Source organism: Mercenaria mercenaria, chromosome 3, assembly GCF_021730395.1.
Source record: "Mercenaria mercenaria strain notata chromosome 3, MADL_Memer_1, whole genome shotgun sequence".
Taxonomy (NCBI): domain Eukaryota; kingdom Metazoa; phylum Mollusca; class Bivalvia; order Venerida; family Veneridae; genus Mercenaria; species Mercenaria mercenaria.
In genome coordinates, this window is record NC_069363.1 from 68,850,234 (window position 1) to 68,872,188 (window position 21,955).

Sequence of the window (21,955 nt, forward strand, 5' to 3'; positions counted from 1 at the left end):
TCTGTCAGCTGTGACACTGACCTTTAATGGAGTGACCCCAAAATCAATAGGGGTCATCTACTCTGCATGTCCAATCATCCTATGAAGTTTCAACATTCTGGGTCAAGTAGTTCTCAAGTTACTGACCGGAAAAGGTTTTCCATGTTCAGGCCCCTGTGACCTTGACCTTTAAAAGAGTGACCCCAAAATCAATAGGGGTCATCTACTCTGCATGTCCAATCATCCTATTTAGTTTCAGCATTTTGTGTCAAGTTGACTGGAAATGGTTTTCTATGTTCAGGCCCCTGTGACCTTGACCTTTCATAAAGTGACCCCAAAATCAATACGGGTCATCTACTTTGCATTTCCAATCATCCTATAAGTTTCAACATTCTGGGTGAAGTGGTTCTGAAGTTATTGATCGGAAATGTTTTTTCATGTTCAGGCTCCTGTGACCTTGACCTTTCAAAAAGTAACCCTAAAATCAATAGGGGTCATCTACTTTGCATGTCCAATCATCCTATAAAGTTTCAACATTCTGGGTCAAGTGGTTCTGAAGTTATTGATTGGAAAGAGGTTTCGATGTTCAGGCCCCTGTGACCTTGACCTTTGATGGAATGACCCCAAAAAACATAGAGGTCGTCTACTCCAAAAGCCCTGCCACCCTATGAAGTTTGAAGGTTCTAGGTCAAATGGTTCTGAAGTTATTGATCGGAAATGAAGTGTGACGTGGGGAGAGACTTAATAAAACTTAACCAGGCAACACCGACGCCGATCAAGTGATGACAATAACTCATCATTTTTTTTCAAAAAATAAGATGAGGTAAACAAGAGATCACAGAGTGATCTTGGCGCCCACCTTTGAGCCACTTTTAAATGTTCCAAATTTCAAGACTAGCTCCAAGTCAAATTTCTTTTCGGTACACAACACTGTGCATGTGGTCCAAATTTGAAAGCTGTAGCTTGAGAAATGTGAAAGTAGGTCACTAGATCAATTTCAAGGTCAAAGTTCATTTCGGTACACAAAACTATGCATTTGCTTCAAATTTGAAGGCTGTAGCTTGAGAAATGTGAAAGTAGGTACTAGGTAAAAATCTATGTCAAATTTCAATTCAGAACACAAAACTATGCAGGTGGTCCAAATTTGAAGCCTGTGTTTAGAAGTTTTTCCCTATATAAGTCTGTATGAACCATGTAACCCATGGGGTGGGGCCATATTTGACCCTAGGGGGATAATTTGAACAAACTTGGTAGAGAACCACTAAATGATGCTACATTACAAATATCAAAGCCCTAGGATTTGTGGTTTGGACAAAAAGATTTTCGAAGTTTTTCCCTATATAAGTCTATGTAAACCATGTGACCCCCAGGGCGGGGCCATATTTGACCCTAGGGGATTAATTTAAACAATCTTAGTAGAGGACCACTAGATGATGTCACATACAAAATATCAAAGCCTTAGGCCCTGTGGTTTTGGACAGGAAGATTTTCAAAGTTTTACCCTATATAAATCTATGTAAATTATAAAAATAAGCAAAGGGCCATAACTCGCTCAAAAATTGTTGAACCCGTCTTGATTTTCAGGGGGACACAACTAGGGTACCAATACATCATTCTGACAAAGTTTGGTCAAAATCCCCCCCTGTAGTTTCTGAGGAGACGTGATAACGAGAAATTGTTAACTGACGGAAGGAAGGACGAAGGACCACGGATGCAGTGTGATTTGAATAGCCCACCCTGTGATGATGGTGGGCTAAAAATGGTTTTGAAACAATAAATCATTGCTAACGGGAGCCATGGTGAAACAACTAATGATTTTTAATGATCTCTCCCTTTAATAGTGAACAAATGCTAAATACGGCCTATTCTTGCCTAGTCCAGTTACGAAAACCACTTTTTACCAGTAACCGATTGAAAAAAATCGGCGAGCACTCGAATACCAAAATTGCTACTCATTGCCATCCCTATTCCATACCCAACAGGAGCGCCGCCAAGCGGGGCAATATACGCCCAAAGGGTTACATCAGAGGATGGGAGCAAAATTTAAAGAACTTGACTGCTGAAGCCCAAAGGACAGGAACAACAAAGGGAAGAAAGTCAAAACAAAATTCTAAGTCCACAAAAAAAATCCTTACCAGGTACAGGTATGTCAAAGTACACCTAAAAGTTGGAGGTACCTCCATGTTGTACCACAGAAAAGTGGTCTTGGTTTTTCCCTATGGCCAATAATAAAAAAGTTTCAAAATAAGCTATTTATAGTAACATAAAAGGGAAGTAATTCAAAACTTTTTTATTGTAAGTGAACAAAAATACAGAGCAATATACACAAAGCAGTCATATATGACCTTTGACCCCTAAGTGTGACCTTGACCTTGAAGTGAGTCATCCGAAACATGAGTGCTGCACGTCGTCTCAATGTGGTGAACATTTGTGCAAAGTTTCTTTGAATTCCTTCAAGCAGTTCAAGAGCGGACATAAAAGAAACTGATATGACCTTTGATCTCTAAGTGTGACCTTGACCTTGAAGCCAAACATCCAAAACATGTGCTCTGCACGTCGTCTTGGTGTGGTGAACAATTGTGTCAGGTTTCTTTGAAATCCTTCAAGGGGTTCAAGAGTTACAGAACGGACACTAAATTGCTAACAGGTGGACGGACAGACGGACGGACACCGGGGGTATAACATAATGCGTCCCTTCCGTCGTATAACAAAGAGTACCCAAGTGAAACATATCACTGTACTAGTCCTGATAACCAGTAAATTTGGTGAATACACAGCTGGGCATTACAAATTAACTTTTATAAAAACTAAACAAGAGAAAAAAGACAGGGAATAGTATATATGTAACTTTATTGATTAAATACCCAAATCAAAAATATTTGTTCTAAATATTAACAGACATTCTTTTGTGGGAGATGACTTCAACTGTGTCACATAAAATACAGCAATTTCACATTTATTAATTTACTAAAAACATTTATTTATTTTGTTGGGTTTAATGTTGCTCCGACACAATTATAGGTCATATTGCGACTTTCCAGCTTCGATTGTGGAGGAAGACCCTAGGTGTCCATCCGTGCACTATTTCATCATGAGCAGGCCTCTGGGTAGAACCACCGACCATCCGTAAGCCAGCTGGATAGCTTCCTCACATGAAGAATTCAACGCCCCGAGTGAGGTACTAAAAACAATGGTCAATTGTTGTAGTTATAACGAAAAATGTAGTTCAAGACTGGAATGTAAAATCTAGTAATATGGTCCACCGGCAATTCAAGAGCAGTCTATTTTATCAATCAGTCCTTGCACAAGGTGAGGTTCTTTCTTGTGACCTGACTCATAAAATAAAGTAGCAAAAATGCATTTTACTGTGATAAAACTACAAAATAAATTCTATCACTGCAGAAAGGTTTTGGTAAACATCAAACAGTCAATTCACAAGAACAATAATATGATGGTGTTAGAAAAGTGTCCCTACATCACACCTTAAGCAAAATATAAAATTAATGCATAGTATTTTCTGCATGATGTTACAACTTGTGTTGCTTCTACTGCCAAATCATGAAGGAAATCTCTAGATGAAAACTTATGGAATGTGGAAAATGAAAATAATTCATTCTATTGTCTATTTCAATTTTGTCCCCCCTCCCCCCACCAATTATTTAGAGATAATCACAATAAGCCACAATTTATGTACAGATTAAGCATCACAGTTGTTGTACAATGGAATGATATCAGTATCATAAACAAAGAAAACAGTGTACAAATTTATATGAAAATAGCATAAATTATTTTGTGGTCCCAATAAGAAAGCCCTAGTCTATGGAAGATGCTGATATTTCATTTAACAAACAATTTTTTTTCAGTATTTGCATTTTCATAAAACACTACTTCAGAAACTAGATTAGTTTATGTTTAAACAACCAACAAAAGAACAAAATGTAAAAGTCAACAATTCATGGAGAAAATAAATACACATACCATATAACTAACAGGAGGGCCTTGATGGCCCTAGAGTTTCACAGAGTACTTAAACAATTTTGGCAGAGGTTCACCCATGGAATATATCTCTATTTATTTTAAACAGACAAACATTATGACCAAGTATAACGAAGATCAGCTTTTGAGAGCTAACTAGACTTTTCTATATATCCTAGTAACCTAGATAATCCAGTTTTAAACTTGACCTAGATATCAAACAGACAAACATTCTGACAAAGTTTTATGAATGATGTAGAAACTGTGGCCTTTTAAAGTAACCTCCAGAATTTTAACAGTTACCGTACATAATCGCTTATAAGACGCATTTTTAGGAGTCATATTTCCAGTCCAAAGAGAGGGACGTGTCTTATAAGCGCGTACTACAAGAAAATTACAAGAAAATCTTAAAAAACCTTCGATTTACAGCTCAGTACATCTTTATTTCTGTCACTGCAAACCGCTACTTTCGTTTTTCGGCAGCCATTTGCATAGCGGTGATAACATTTGTAACGGCACGTTTCGTATTTCGGCCCGCTATAAAAATCGATATTAATTTATTTTACGATTCAGAAGTATATTTTTTTTATAAATGTATTTTTTTCTCCTTTTAAAACACCAGAATATATTGGCTTTAAATTAACTTGTAAACTGTAATGGACATTAACTGAACATAGGAATATTTTCACAGCCCGCAAACCGAAAATAATTAGAAGTTAATTGGCGCCAATTACAGAGAACTGTTTTAGGGTGTTAATTGTTAAAAAACACTCGTTATGAAATATTTGATGCTTCAAATCCCCAAATAAACAGCTCTGTGATTGACACTGATTGATATCAACCTTTGGCATCTTCAAAGAATGGCCGACGGAAGTTATTTTGGACTAATCTTCTTGCCAAATGATGGGCATGTAGAGATGCCTAGCTACTCGAAACTCGAACATGATTGGGTAATATATCGAAGTGGGCATATCTGTATTTGACTGGCAGATGTCAAGCTATGATTGATTGACACGTGTCATCATTTGACAGCCCAGCAATAAAATCAGCGATATTATTTCGGCCGATTTGTAGACGTAATTTCGCCGTTTCCTAGTAGTTAAAATGTATTTTATTACGTACAAAAAAGGATTTTAAAACATTCTGTTTAGTTTTACGTTTTATAAAACAAGTCTGCAAACTCTTGAATAACCTTGGTGAATAACGCCAATCATTTCTAGACGTATTTTTGCCGAATCTTGGTTATTCAAATGCATTTTATCATACATTTTTTTTTTTTTGATTTAACGTTGCACCGACACATGATAGGTCATATGGCGACTTTCCAGCTTTTAATGGTGGAGGAAGACCCCAGGTGCCCCTCCGTGCATTATTTCATCATGAGCGGGCACCTGGGTAGAACCACCGACCTTCTGTAAGCCAGCTGGATGGCTTCCTCACGTGAAGAATTCAATGCCCCGAGTGAGGCTCGAACCCACATCGATCAGGGGCAAGTGATTTGAAGTCAGCGACCTTAACCACTCGGCCACGGAGGCCCCTTTATCATACATAAAAATACATTTTAAAATACTTTATTTTATTTCGCTGAGTAACATTGGCAAATATCGTCAAAATTTCGGCCGATTTGTAGACGTAATTTCGCCGTTTTCTAGGAGCTAAAATGTATTTTATTACATATAAAAAAGGATTTACGTTTTATTAAACATGTCTGCAAAGTATTGAATAATCTTGGTGAATAACGTCAATCTTTTCTAGACGTATTTTCGCCGATACCTGGTTATTCATATGCATTTTATAATACACAAAAATATATTTTTAAAAATACTTTATTTTATTTCATTGTGCAAATATCGTCAAAATTTCGCCTGTTTTGTAGACGTAAGTTCTCCGTTTCTCATTTATTTCAATGTGTTTATCACAGAAAAATAATTGTATATAAGTCGATTATATATTTTAACATTTAATGACTGAAGTTTGCATTTTTTTTACAGAAAAAAAAATCGGCAATTTCTACCATTTTATTTTTCCCAAAACACAGAATGTTCGAAAAATAATGCATTTCTACAAATATTTGACATTGTTGATATCAAACAATGACCGCGTCTTATACGAGGGTTAGTGGAAAAGACCCCAGATCGCACGTCCAATGTCGGGATGCGTCTTATAAGCGAGTGCGCCTTATATGCGAAAACGTACGGTATATTGTTGACAACATACAACAGACACATGGGCGACCATAACAGCTAACCTTATCACTTTGTGCTCAGATAAGCTAAAAAATAATAGAAACTATCATAAAGCTAAAAATGACTTTCATATCTGACTTTCATATCAGATATGACAGATTCTGTCAAATGAAAATAAAATGAAATGCTAAACCTTTACCAAAAATTGCTAAAGTGACTAACATAGCATTAATTAAGCATATCGAAAATATACAAGATTAAAGATGAGGACTAAAGAAAGCTACTGAAGGTTACAGATGACAAAAGTAAGTTGGAATATACAAAATATCTCCTCAAGATCAAATCTCACATTTTATGAACACAATAACCAGAATATTATATTGGTATAAATCAAGGATGGTAACTTGGTCCCACTTAATTGATCTAATAACCACCTGAGACTGTCAACTTATCTAATAAGACGTTTCAACAAACTGAGATTTAATCCTGTCAAAAACTTCATTTAAATTAATGACATTAATGAAAATTTCATTCATCTTTCTTTCCATGCTTGAGGATTCTTGTAAATTCATTGTAGTCAAAGTTGCCCTTTTTGATTGGTGCTTCACGGAACATCTCGTCAACCTGTATAATTCATATTCAAATGTCAATATTTTAAAGCAGATCATTTTATGTATAAACTTTGTAAAATTTGTAAGAACACGTAATTGCAGTCTTTACAAAAATTCAAAGTAAACTATATGAAAACAGCATGTGGCATTTCAGGGAATTAGAAAAGAAAATAAATGTCAATGGGATTACCGTATTTTCCCGAAGTGTTGGGACAGCATAAAATAATATTTTTTTTTTACTGTCCCAAGACTTATTTCCCTAAAAATAATTATTTTAAAAAGTGTCCCAAAAATATGGACACAATAATTATCATCGGGTAACATCCACCCCACCCACCAATGTTAAAAGTGAAACAAGAGAACACAGAGTGATCTTGGCGCCCATCAATGTGCCATTTTTGAGTGTTCCAAATTTCAAGACTTATTGACTAGCTCAAGGTCAAATTTCATTTCCGTACACAACACTGCATGTGGTCCATGCATGTGGTCCAAATTTGAAAGCTGTAGCTTGAGAAATGTGAAAGTAGGTCACTAGATCAATTTCAAGGACAAAGTTCTTTGTACAAAAAAACTATGCATGTGCATCAAGTTTGAAGGCTGTAGTTTGAGAAATCTGAAAGTAGGTCACTAGGTCAATCTTAAGGTATTAGATCACTAATAGAGAACCTCCTTTTTGAAGAGTATTCAATTCCTACCATAAACCTACTTTTACTGCAATTCTTAGGGGGGCGTAGGTTCAAGCCCTACTGGGACCAAATTTTTTTTCCCTTATTTTCCTTTTTTCCTAGTAAGTTTTTACTTCTTTCAAGACTTATTATTGATGTCTTGTACAAAAATGGAAAAGATGAATGTTGAAAGCGATTTCTTGGTGTTCAAAGTGAATTTACTACTTAAACAGAAGGGGTAGAGATACATATCTTTAAAAATATTGAGTATCACGCGGTGAAAGTGCTCTATTTTGCTTTCACTCTTAGATTATATATTGTGGAAGAAATTTAGGTAGGTTTTATGTCTGCCCTTGGGTTATTTTTAAATGAAGTAAGCAAAATTCAAAACAGAAATACAGTATTCAACCTTATTTTTTCAATGTTGAAGTATGAATTCTGTCTCATTAAATCCGTTTACTTGAGGCACCATAGAAAAAATGATATTGACATTTTTATTTTGTGTTTTATAATTGTTTACCAATAGTTTGATGTTTCTTTTATTAAAATTAATGGTAAAATAAGTTCTCTGCAAACGTTTTGGCTAGTAGCTATCACTTTGAAATTTGTCTCTACTTGAGCTTGAGGAGATACCATAAGTTATACAAAATTTATAAAAAATGGCACGGTAAAAGTTGTTTAAAAATTGCAAAATAGTGCAAAATACGGTTACCTTTTAGAATATACCAAGCAAAGGCCATTTTGTAAACATTATTATTAGTGATCTAATACCTTAAGGTCAAAGTTTATTTCGGTACACAAAACTATGCAAGTGGTCCAAATTTGAAGGCTGTAGCTTGAGAAATGTGAAAGTAGGTCACTAGGTCAAAATCAAGGTTAAATTTCATTTCAGAACACAAATCTATGCATGTGGTCCAAATTTGAAGCCTTCAAAAATGTGAAAGTAGGTCACTAGGTCAATGTCAAGATCAAAGTTTGTTTCGGTACACAATCCTATGCATGTGGTCTAAATTTGAAGCCTGTAGCTACAGAAATGTGAAAGTAGGTCACTAGGTCAATCTTAAGGTCAAAGTTCATTTCGGTACACAAAACTATGCAAGTGGTCCAAATTTGAAGGCTGTAGCTTGAGAAATGTGAAAGTAGGTCACTAGGTCAAAATCAAGACCAAAATTTTATTTCGGAACACAGAACTATGCGTGTGGTCCAAATTTGAAGCCTGTACCTTCAAAAATGTAAAAGTAGGTCACTAGGTCAATGTCAAGGTCAAAGTTTTTTTCGGTATACAAAACTATGCATGTGGTCCAAATTTGAAGGCTGTAGCTACAGAAATGTGAAAGTAGGTCACTAGGTCAAAATCAAGGTCAACTCATGTCAAGGTTCATCTTGCCACTCAAAACCATAATGTCACATTATACTGACACTGGGCTGACCAGTTCTAGCACTATCCTCTTAATGCTGAGCGCCAAGCGAGGAAGCTATCTTATTATAAAGTGTTGTGTCAAAAAAGTACATATACAAAGATTCATTTTAAACTTTTTAAAAACCACAAAAAAATCTTACTGTTTTTTTTTTAAATTGCATTTACTATTAACGTTCTAGATGTCATGAACACCTATTTAGCCGCACTAGCCAAATCTCGTTTTACTCCATGTTTTTAAATTGCTGCCACTTTTTCATTAAGATTTTTCTATTCCGTTTTTTGTACTTTCTGGTCAAAAGTCTGAAATAACTATTTAGAATCGCGCTGTTTGAAATTTTACAAGTAATTTTATGAAAATTTCACCATTTTTAGAGAATTTTGCCTACATTTCTGTCGATATCATATTAAAATTGTTAGTTACAGTATTCAAACTGTATTACTTCTTAAGCGGTGCTGAAAGTTTGAAACGATAATATTAAGGTATTAGACCCCTAATAGTAATGTTTAAACAAGGATGCAACCGCCTTGCGGTGCTTGACGGTGCACATTGATTTTTTTTGTTAATAGAAATATTTGTCCTAACTCATGTTTTCAAGTCAAAAAGGGCATCAATTTGCAAAAGCGGTAATAGAGTTTATATTTTTTATGTAACAGGTCCACTTATGATTGTGAAAAAAAAACTGTATAAATTCAAAGCATTTCTAGTTGATAGTTTATGAGAAAGAGTTGCCTTACCAACACTGAATACTCAACCAAGAATATGGTTTTTTAATTGCTCACAAAGGTGGCAATAATAACCTTGGCAAAAAAGCAGGTGGAGTTTTTCTCATTGTCGTAACATGAAGGTCAAATATAGAGACTGTAACATGTGTATGCAAGTTTACAAAAGCTAATAGCTTTGTGTTTAGAGGAAAATTACTGACACAAAATAAACTTAACCAGAATATCTAATATTTTCTAAGTCCAAAAGGGGCCATAAATCTTGCAAAAAGCAGGATGGAGTTATGTTTCTTGCTGTACAGGGTCAGCTTATGATGGTGAACAAGTGTTGCAAGTTTCAAAGCAATAGCTTTGATAGTTTAAGATAAAAGCTGACCTAAACATAAAACTTAACCAAGAAAACTGATTTTCTAAGTCCAAAAGGGGCAATAATTCTTGCAAAAAGCAAGATGGAGTTATGTTTCTTGATGTACAGGGTCTGCTTATGATGGTGAACAAGTATTCCAAGTTTCAAAGCAATAGCTTTGATAGTTTAGGAGAAAAGTTGACCTAAACATAAAACTTAACCAAGAAATCTGATATTTTCTAAGTCCAAAAGGGGCCATAAATCTTGCAAAAAGCAAGATGGAGTTATGTTTCTTGCTATACAGGGTCAGCTTATGCTGGTGAACAAGTCTTCCAAGTTTCAAAGCAATAGCTTTGATAGTTTAGGAGAAAAGCTGACCTAAACATAAAACTTAACCAGGCAACGCCGACGCAGACGCCGACGCCGACGCCGACGCCGACGCCGACAACCGCTCAAGTGATGACAATAACTCATCATTTTTTTTCAAAAAATCAGATGAGCTAAAAATGGCATTTGCTTGGTATATTCTTACAGTTGACCGTGCTTCGCACTGTGTTGCAAAACTTTTACTGTGCCGTTTTTTTATAAATTTTGTGTAATTTATGGTATTTCAAGTTCAAGTAGAGACAAATTCAAAAGTGCTGGCCTTTATCCAATACGTTTGCAGAGAATTCATTATACCATTATTTTTTATAAAAGAAACATCAAACTATTGGTAAACAATTAAAAAACTTAAAATAAAACTGTCAATATCATTTTCTCTAGGGTGCCTCGAGTAAACAGATTTAATGAGACAGATTCTTAACTCCAACACTGAAAAATTAAGGTCGAATCCTGTTGGTCTGTTTTGAATTTTGCTCACTTCATTCAAAAATAACCTTGGGGCAGAAGTAAAACCTACCTGCATTTCTTCTACAATATGTAATCTAAACAATGAAGGCAAAATAGAGAACTTTTACTGCATGTAACTCAGTATTTACAAAGATGTCTAACTCTACCCCTTCTGTTTCAGAGGTAAATTCACTTTGAACAGCAAGAAATCGCTTATTTAATGATTTTTTTCCCACTTTTGTACAATAAATCAATAATAAGTCTTGAAACAAGTAAAAACTTACTAGAAACAAGAGGGTCATGATGGCCCTGTATCGCTCATCTGAGTACCATTGCTCAAAATGCTATGATCACGTTTTGCCATAGAGCACATAGGCATACACATTAAATATCATCAGGATAAACATTTTCCTGTAACAGTCCCTTTTGACCTAGTCAGGGCCAATTTCCATACCAAGTTTGAGGGTCCTAGGTTCAAATGCTGCATTTTTGTACTAACATGACTATTCCTTACCCTGGAAGACTTAAATATCACTTAAAACCAATCTCATTAGATGCTGCTGATATATATTCGTTTACATAAAATAAAGGGAGATAATTTGTCATAAATTCAGTCAAAAGTTATCTACCCTGATTGTCCGAGTCCATCTGATGGCACAAATGACATTTCAAATCAGTATCTTCATTGGTTACTGAGATACACCAATTTTAATTTGAAACTAAGGGAGGTAATTTGACATAAAATCAGTCCATATCTATCTATCCTGATTGCCACAGTCCAACTAAAGACAATAATGAAATTTCAAATGAGTTCTATAAGTATTTACCAAGATAAATCCATTTTTGTTAAAATCAGGGGAGGTAATCATGCATTGGTATATGCATGTAGAAGATACAGAGTACAAGCCAATACAACAATATATTAGTAAAGTATTCATATCGATAAATGTTCAATCAAGAGTTATCTAATATGACTATTTCCTACCATGGAAGACATAAATAACGTTTCAAACCAATCTCATTAGAAGCTGCTAAGGCGTATTCATTTAGATAAACAAGAGGGCCATGATGGCCCTATATCGCTCACCTGGTTAAATGGTTGCTATGAAGATTTGCATTTAAGCTTGACCCGGGGTCATGATTTGAACAAACTTGGCAGAGATCCACTAGGCAATGCTACACACCAAATATGTAAGCTCTAGGCCTAACAGTTTATTTATAGACATTTTTTGGAAGATTTTCCTTTGTACAATAAAGTAACCCCTGGGGCGGGCCAATTTGACACCGGGATCATGATTTGAACAAATTTTGTGGAGGTTCTCTAGGCAATGCTACATGTCAAATATCTAAGCTCTAGGCCTTCTGGTTTATTTTTAGAATTTTTTTGAAGATTTATTGATGTACAATTAAGTTACCACTGGGGCGTGGTCAATTTTACCTCGGGGGTCATGATTTGAACAAAGTTTGTAGAAGTCTACTAGGCAATGTTACATATCAAATATCTAAGATCTAGGCCTTCTGGTTTATTTTTAGCAAATTTATGAAGATTTCCCTATGTACAATCAAGTAACCCCTGGGGTGGGGTCAATTTGACCCTGGGAGAGTCAAGATTTGAACAAATTTTGTAGAGGTCCACTAGGCAATGCTACATGTCAAATATCTACCGTATTTTCCCGAATTAAGGCCCCCCCTCTAATTAACGCCCCCCACCTGTTTTGGAGGGGAAAAAAAGTCAACAAGAACGAAAAACAAGAGCTGTCGGAGGACAGCAACGCTCGACTATTCAACAGCCTTGTCATTTGAATGAATACAAAAGTTGAAAAAGGGGCATAATTTTGTTAAATGCAAAGTAGAGGTATTGAACCTCTGTACTGCATGTCATATCATGACAGTGAACAAGTGTGTGAAGTTTCAATCCTTTCCAATTTGTGGATACTGAGATACCAGCTTACATACAAAAACTTAACAAAAAACTGCTAAGTCAAAGGGGCATAATTTTGTAAAAATGCCAAGTAGAGTTATGGGACCTTCACAGTGCATGTTAGATCATGACAGTGAACAAGTGTGTGAAGTTTCAATCCATTCCAATTAGTGGATACTGAGATATCAGATTACATACAAAAATTTAACCAAAAACTGCTAAGTCGAAAAAGGGGCATAATTTTGAAAAAAAAAGAGAGTAGAGTTATGGGACTTGCTTAGTGCATGTCAGATCATGATAGTGAACAAGTATGTGAAGTTTCAATCCATTCCCATTAGTAAGTACTGAGATACCAGCTTACATACAAAACCTTAACCAAAAATTTCTAAGTCGAAAAAGGGGCATAATTTTGTAAAAAAGCAAAATAGAGTTATGGAACCTGTGCAATGTAGATCAGTTCATCACAGTGAATAAGCGTGTGAAGTTTCAATCCATTCCCACAAGTGGTTACTGAGTTACCAGCTTACATACAAAACCTTAACCAAAAATTTCTAAGTCAAAAAAGGGGCATAATTTTGTAAAAAAGCAAAATAGAGTTATGGAACCTGTGCAATGCAAGTCAGTTTGTCACAGTGAATAAGTGTGTGAAGTTTCAATCCATTCCCACAAGTGGTTACTGAGATACCAGCTTACATACAAAACCTTAACCAAAATCGGGACGCGGACGCGGACGCAGACGCCGACGCCGACGCCGACGCATGGGCGAGTGCAATAGCTCACTATTCTATGAATAGTCGAGCTAAAAATCACCTACCTCATTTTTATAAGTCCACATAATAAGTAATTTACAGTTAAGTATCCAATGTATTAAGAATTAAACACACTTTTAAACAGTACATGTACCGTAAATCCAAAACGTTTATACTAAGTACGGTACGTATCCAATCAACAAATAGAAAATTAAACGGTAAATCCATTTTTGATTTGTTTTTGCACCACCCGCGCACAAGCTTCCTGTCGACTTTAAACAAATTTGCGGCAAAGTGTTAACCTTTTCTTCGGCAGTTTTAATAACTTTTAATTTAAAAGCCGGCACATAAGCAGTGTGTCAAACGACTGACATTGTGTATTGCAGTACCCGCATGTACTAAGGAAAATATTATCGGAATACACAGCTGTTTGGGTATGATGGCGTAATGTGTAATGTCGCGAGCGTGTCACGGAATACATGAGGTACCGTATTTAAATGCATAATTTTAAGACACACTGCATTAAATTGGAGGCCAAATAATTATGTTTTGGGGGAATTAAACAACACAGAAACACTTTACAGTTGGTTTGAACGATGTTTTTAAGTTTTGAAAAAAAAATATTTTTTATTTTTTTACCTCAAATGAACGCCCCCTCTTTGGAAAATGTAACGCCCCCGGGGGCGTCTATTCGGGAAAATACGGTAAGATCTAGGCCTTCTGGTTTATTTTTAAATTTTTTTTGAAGATTTTCCTATGTAAAATCAAGTGACCCTTAGGGAGGGGTCAATTTTGACCCCGGTGGTCATGAATTGAACAAATTTTGTAGAGGTCTACTAGGCAATGCTACATGTTAAATATCTAAGCTCTAGGCCGTCTGGTTTATTTTTTGAAATTTTTTGAAGATTTTCCTAAGTAAAATCAAATGACCCGAGGGGCGGGGGTCAATTTTGACCCCGGGGGTCACGATTCGAAAATTTTTGTAGAGGTCTATTAGGCAATGCTACATGTCAAATATCTAAGCTCTAGGCCTTCTGGTTAATTTTTTAAAAAATTTTGAAGATTTTCCTATAGAAGTCTATGTAAAATCAAGTGACCCCTGGGGCGGGGTCAATTTTGACCCCGGGGTCATGATTTGAACAACTTTAGTAGAGGTCCACTAGGCAATGCTACATGTCAAATATCTAAGCTCTAAGGCTTCTGGGTTTTGAGAAGAAGATTTTTTAAGATTTTCCTATGTAAAATCATATGACCCCTCCGGTGGGGTCAATTTTGACCCCGGGGTCATGATTTGAACAAATTTGGTAGAGGTTCACTAGGCAATGCTTTACACCAAATAGCTAAGCTCTAGGGCTTCTGGTTTTTGAGAAGAAGATTTTTAAAGTTTTTCCTTTCAGTTGCCATGGCAACCAGTTCTTTGTGGCATTAAATTCTTTGAACAATTTTGAAAGGGGGCCACCCAAGGATCATTCATGTGAAGTTTGGTGTATATCTGCCCAGTGGTTTTAGAGAAGATGATTTTTTTAGGAATTGTTGACGGACACACGACACACGACGGACGACGGACATCAAGCGGTCACAAAAGCTCACCGTGAGCCTTTGGCTCAGGTGAGCTAAAAATAAAGGGAGGTAATTTATCATAAATTCAGTCAGTATGTATCTTCACTGATTGTCCAAGTCCATCTGTTGACATAAATGAAATTTCAGATCAGTATCTTCATTAGTTACAGAGATATACCCATTTTAATTTGAAATAAAGGGAGGTAATATGATATAAAATCAGTCCATAGTTATCTACCCTGTTTGTCTCAGTCCAACTAGTAACAATAATGAAATTTCAAATGAGTCCTATAAGTACTTACTGATATAAATCCATTTTGATTAAAATCAGGGGAGGTAATCAGATATAAAATAACTCCAGAACCTATGACTGGATCTGACAGATTCATCATGGAATCTAAGATTTATTGTTGTTGAAGATATTTTGGAAGTTTGTATCAAATCAAAATATAAATGAAGTCTCTATATGGTTGCAAAAGCCAAAATAGAAAATTTTGGACCTTTAAGGGGCCATAACTCTGGAACCCATGATGGAATCTGGCCAGTTCAAGAAAGGAACCAATATCTTGTGGTGATACAAGTTGTGTGCAAGTTTGGTTAAAATCAAATCATAAATGAAGCTGCTATTGTGCAGACAAGGTCAAAATAGCTAATTTTGGCCCTTTCAGGGGCCATAACTCTGGAACCCATAATGGAATCTGGCCAGTTCAAGAACAGAACCAAGATCTTATGGTGAGACAAGTCGTGTGCAAGTTTGGTAAAAATCAAATCATAAATAAAGCTGCTATTGTGCAGACAAGGTCAAAATAGCTAATTTTGGCCTTTTCAGGGGCCATAACTCTGGAACCCATAATGGGATCTGGCCAGTTCAAGAAAGGAACCGAGATCTTATGGTGATACAATGAAACCTCTATCGTGCAGAGAAGAAATTGTTGACGGACGCACGCACGCACGGGCGGACTGATGACAGGGGTCAAATTTAACGTACTAGCTGAAATTAGCTAGTGCCCTTTTTGATCACTAGCTAAAATGAAAGGCTACCGGCTAAAGTTAATATTTAATTACTCTATTAATATTTTATTGGCCAAAACTTATTGATTGATCTCTGTTAGTAGCCAGTCACAAACAAAAATGTTTTCTATTAGCTTAAAATAGCTTGTGCCATTTTCTAAAGGAAAAAGGAGATACTCTATTATGGGCCTAGTAACTTAAAGAATGAATGCAATACGTGCGTTTTTTGTGTATGATGTCAATAAACAAAAGTAACAACGATGTAAATTATATACATGTATTACTATAGGTTGCACATGCTCGTGGAATGGAAAATTACCGGCATGATGTTTTTGGTATCTTTACGATTCGCTGGTAAATTCCAGTCAGTGCATGAATAAAAATAAAACAAGAGGGCCATGAAGGCCCTGTATAGCTCACCTGACCTATTGACCTAAAGATCATCAAGATCAACATTCTGACCAAGTTTCATTAAGATATGGTCATAAATGTAGCCTCTAAAGTGTTAACTAGCTTTTCCTTTGATTTGACCCGGTGACCTAGTTTTTACCCCCACATGACCCAGATTCGAACTTGACCTAAAGATCATCAAGATTAACATTCTGATTAAGTTTCATGAAGATACAGTCATAAATCTGGCCTCTAGAGTCTTAACAAGCTTTTCCTTTGATTTGACCTAGTGACCTAGTTTTTTAACACACCTGACCCAGATTTAAACTTGACCTATAGATCATCAAGATTAACATTCTGACCAAGTTTCATTAGGATATGGTCATAAATGTGGCCTCTAAAGTGTTAACTAACTATTCCTTTTATTTGACCCCCGTGACCTAGTTTTTGACCCGACATGACCCAGATTCGAACTTGACCTAAAGACCATCAAGTTTAACATTCTGACTAAGTTTCATGAAGATATAGTCATAAATGTGGCCTCTAGAGTGTTAACAAGCTTTTCCTTTGATATGACCTAGTGACCTAGTTTTTGACTCCATCTGACCCAGATTTAAACTTGACCTAAAGATCATCAAGATTAACATTCTGACCAAGTTTCATTAAGATATGGTCATAAACGTGGCCTCTACAGTGTTAATTAGCTTTTCCTTTGATTTGACCCGGTGACCTAGTTTTTGACCCGACATGACCCAGATTCAAAATTGCCCTAAAGATCATCAAGTTTAACATTCTGACTAAGTTTCATGAAGATATAGTCATAAATGTGGCCTCTAGAGTGTTAACAAGCTTTTCCTTTGATATGACCTAGTGACCTAGTTTTTGACCCCACCTAACCCAGATTTGAACTTGAGCTATAGATCATCAAGATTTGACCAAGTTTCATTAAGGTATGGTCATAAATGTGGCCTCTAGTGTAAACTAGCTTTTCATTTGATTTGGCTTGGTGACCTAGTTTTTTATCCTACATGACCCAGATTCAAACTGGACCTTAAGATCATCAATATTAACAATCTGACCAAGTTTCATGAAGATACAGTCATAAATGCGGCTTCTACGGTGTTAACAAGCTTTTCCTTTGATTTGACCTGGTGACCTAGTTTATGAACCCAGATAACCAAATATCGAACTCGTCAAAGATTTTATTAAGGGTAACATTCTGACCAAGTTTCATTAAGATTGGGCCAAAAATGTGACCTCTAGAGTGTTAACAAGCTTTTTCTTTGATTTGACCTGGTGACCTAGTTTTTGACCCCAGATGACCCAATATCGAACTCGTCCAAGATTTGATTTAGGGTAACATCCTGACCAAGTTTCATTAAGATTGGGCCAAAATTGTGACCTCTACAGTGTTAACAAGCTTTTCCTTTGATTTGACCTGATGACCTAGTTTTTGACCCCAGATGACCCAATATCGAACTCGTCCAAGATTTTATTGAGGGTAACATTCTGACCAAGTTTCATTAAGATTGGGCCAAAAATGTGACCTCTAGAGTGTTAACAAGCTTTTCCTTTGATTTGACCTGATGACCTAGTTTTTGATCCCAGATGACCCAATATCGAACTCGTCCAAGATTTTATTGAGGGTAACATTCTGACCAAGTTTCATTAAGATTGGGTCAAAAATGTGACCTCTAGAGTGTTAACAGTCAAATTGTTGACGACGGACGGACGGACGGACGGACGGACGACGGACGCCGGACACAGGGTGATCACTAAAGCTCACCTTTGAGCACTTCGTGCTCAGGTGAGCTAAAAATAATGGAAAACGGACTTCCTGTAATGGCTGCAGCCAAAACATAATCACTTAATTGGTATGGTAAAAAAGAGGGTCATAATGACCCTGGATCGCTCACCTTAGTAATATGAGCTACATGTATCAAATATCAAAGTGATGCTAAAATATTAAGAAAGTAGGTCAGTAGGTCACATTCATGGTCACTGAAAGTCAGTTTTAAGATCAGTGTGCAAAACTGTACATGTCACCCAAATTTCAAGGCTGTATCTTAAACAAGAGGGTCATGATGACCCTGGATCGCTCACCTGAGTAATATGAGCTACATGTTTCAAAGATCAAACTGATGATAAAATATTAAGAAAGTCAGTAGGTCACATTCATGGTCAATAAAATTCAGTTTTACAATTGGTGTGCAAAACTGTGTATGTTATCAAAATTTCAAGGCTGTATCTTAAACAAGAGGGCCAAGATGGCCCTAGGTCGCTCACCTGAGAAACACATCATAACAGTTTAAACATGTTTCCCAGATGACCCATATTTGAACTTGGCCTAGATTTCATCAAGGCAATCATTCTGACTAAATTTTATAAATATCCAGTGTAAAATGCAGCCCCTATTGCATAAGCAAGGTTTTTCTTTAATATGACCGGGTGACCTAGTTTTTGAACCTAGATGACCCATATTCAAACTCAACCTTGATTTCATCCAAACAAATACTCTGATCAAATGTCATGAAGATCCGGTGTAAAATGCAGCCCCTACTGCATACACATGGTTTTTCTTTGATTTGACCTAGTGACCTAGTTTTTGACCCAAGATGACCCACATTCTAACTTGACCTAGATGTCATCAAGGTAACCATTCTGACCAAAATGCATGAAGATCATTGAAAAATACAGCCTCTATCGCATACACAAGGTTTTTCTTTAATTTGACCTAGTGACTTAGTTTTTGACCACAGATGACCCATTTTCAAACTTGTCCTAGATTTCATCAATGTAATCATTCTGAACAAATTTCATGAAGATCAGTTGAAAAATACAGCCTCTATCGCATACACAAGGTTTTTCTTTGATTTGACCTGGTGACCTGTTTTTGACCCCAGATGACCCATTTTCGAACTTGACCTAGATTTCATCAAGGTAATTATTCTGACCAAAATTCATGAAGATCAATTGAACAAGCTCGTCGAACACAAAATGCCCCTCTTGATGCATTCAGTAATTGCACAAGGAACAGAAATTATATGCTCACTGTAAACAAAAATTCTACTGTTCAGGTCCAATCTGACCTTGACCTTTAACCTATTAACCTAACAAGAGAACACAGAGTGATCTTGGCACCGACAACTGAGCCATTTTTGAATGTTCCAAATGTCAAAACTAGCTCAAGATCAAAATCAAGGTCAAATTTCAATTCAGAACACAAAAATATGCACACAGTCCAAATTTGAAGCCTGTAGCTTGAGAAATGTGAAAGCAGGTCACTAGGTCAATCACAAGATCAAAGTTCATTTCGGTACACAAAGCTATGCATGTGGTCCAAATTTGAAGGCTGTAGCTTGAGAAATGTGGAAGTAGGTCACTGGGTCAAAATCAAGGTCAAATTTTATTTCAGTACACAAAACTATGCATGTGGTCCAAATTTGAAGCCCTAACCTTCAAAAATGTGACAGCAGGTCACTAGGTCAATAACAAGGTCAAAGTTTGTTTCGGTACACAAACCTATGCATGTGGTCCAAATTTGAAGGCTGTAGCTACAGAAATGTGAAAGTAGGTCACTAGGTCAAGATCAAGGTCAACTCATGTCAAGGTCAATCTTGCCACTTAAAACAATACATGTGGTCCAAATTTGAATGATGTAGGTTATAGACATGAAGATTCTAAGATTTTCCCTATATAAGTCTATATGAACCATGTGACCCCCGGGGTGGGGCCATATTTGACCCTAGAGGGATACTTTGAACAAACTTGGTAGAGAACCACTAGATGATGCCACATTACAAATATCAAAGCCCTAGTCTTTGTGGTTTGGACAAGAAGTTTTTCCCTATATAAGTCTATGTAAACCATGTGACCCCAAGGGCGGGGCGATATTTGACCCTAGGGGAATGATTTGGACAATCTAAGTAGAGGACCACTAGATGATGTCATATATAAAATACACAAAGCCCTAGCACCTGTGGTTTTGGACAAGAGATTTTTCCAAGTTTTTTCCTACATAAGTCTATATAAACCATGTGACCCCCGGGGTGGAGCCATATTTGACCCAAAGGAAATAATCTGAACAATATTGGTAGAGGACCACTAAATTTTGCTACATACCAAATATCAAAGCCCTAGACCCTGTGGTTATGGACAAGAAGATCAGAAACAGTTTAACTGTTCCTGGCAAATGTGACCTTGACCTTTGACCTAATTACCTAAAAATCAATAGGGGTCATCTACTGGTCATGTCAAACCTCACTATCAATTTTCTTGACAATAGGCCTAAGCGTACTTGAGATATTGCCCGGAAACCATTTTACTGTTCCTGGTCACTGTGACCTTGACCTTTGACATACAGATCTCAAAATCAATAGGGGTCATCTGCTGCTCATGATCAACCTCCCTATCAATATTCATGATCCTAGGCCCAAGCGTTCTTGAGTTATCATCCGGAAACTGTTTTACTGTTCAGGGTCACTTTGACCTTGACCTTTGACATACTGACCTCAAAATCAAAAGGGGTCATCTGCTGGTGATGACCAGCCTCCTATCAACTTTCATGATCCTAGGCCCAAGCATTCTTGAGTTATCATCCAGAAACCGTTTTACTGATCAGGGTCACTGTGACCTTGACCTTTGACATACAGATCTCAAAATCAATAGGGGTCATCTGCTGGTGATGATTAACCTCCCTATCAACTTTCATGATTCTAGGCCTAAGCGTTCTTGAGTTATCATCTGGAAATGGATTGGTCTACATACCGACAGACATCTGCAAAACAATGTACCCCTCCTTCTTCGAAGGGGAGCATAAAAATACAGCCTCTATCGCATACACAAGATTTTTCTTTAATTTGACCTAGTGACCTAGTTTTTAACCCCAGATGACCCATTTTCGAACTTGGCCTAGATTTCATCAAGGTAATCATTCTGATCAAAATTCATGAAGATCAGTTGAAAAATACAGCCTCTATCGCATACACAAGGTTTTTCTTTAATTTGACCTAGTGACCTAGTTTTTTGACCCCAGATGACCCATTTTCAAACTTATCCTAGATTTCATCAAGGTAATCATTCTGACAAAATTTCATAAAGATCAGTTGAAAAATACAGCCTCTATCACATATACAAGGTTTTTCTTTGATTTGACCTAGTGACCTAGTTTTTGATCCCAGATGACCCATTTTCAAACTTGGTCTAGATTCCATCAAGGTTATCATTCTGACCAAAATGCATGAAGATCAATTGAAAAATACAGCCTCTATCGCATACAAAAGGTTTTTCTTTAATTTGACCTAGTGACCTAGTTTTTGATCCCAGATGACCCATTTTCAAATTTGGCCTAGATTTCATCAAGGTTATTATTCTGACCAAAATTCATGAAGATCAATTGAAAAATACAGCCTCTATCGCACACACAAGGTTTTTCTTTGATTTGTCCTAGTGACCTAGTTTTTGACCCCAGATGACCCATTTTCAAACTTGGCCTAGATTTCATCAATGTAATCATTCTGACAAAATTTCATGAAGATCAGTTGAAAAATACAGCCTCTTGCATACACAAGCTAAATGTTGACAGACGACAG

General features: G+C 36.5%; 1 protein-coding gene across 1 annotated transcript in view; it reads right to left on the reverse strand.

Annotated features, from left to right (window-relative positions):
* Positions 1-2,812: 2,812 nt before the first annotated feature.
* LOC123524459 (myosin regulatory light polypeptide 9-like) overlaps positions 2,813-21,955 on the reverse strand; it is a 76,998-nt gene continuing 57,855 nt past the window's right edge. Inside the window, exon 5 of the mRNA XM_045302668.2 lies at positions 2,813-6,764. Coding sequence (XP_045158603.1) covers positions 6,669-6,764 — 96 coding nt within the window. The 3' untranslated portion in view covers positions 2,813-6,668. The remainder of the gene's footprint in view (positions 6,765-21,955) is intronic.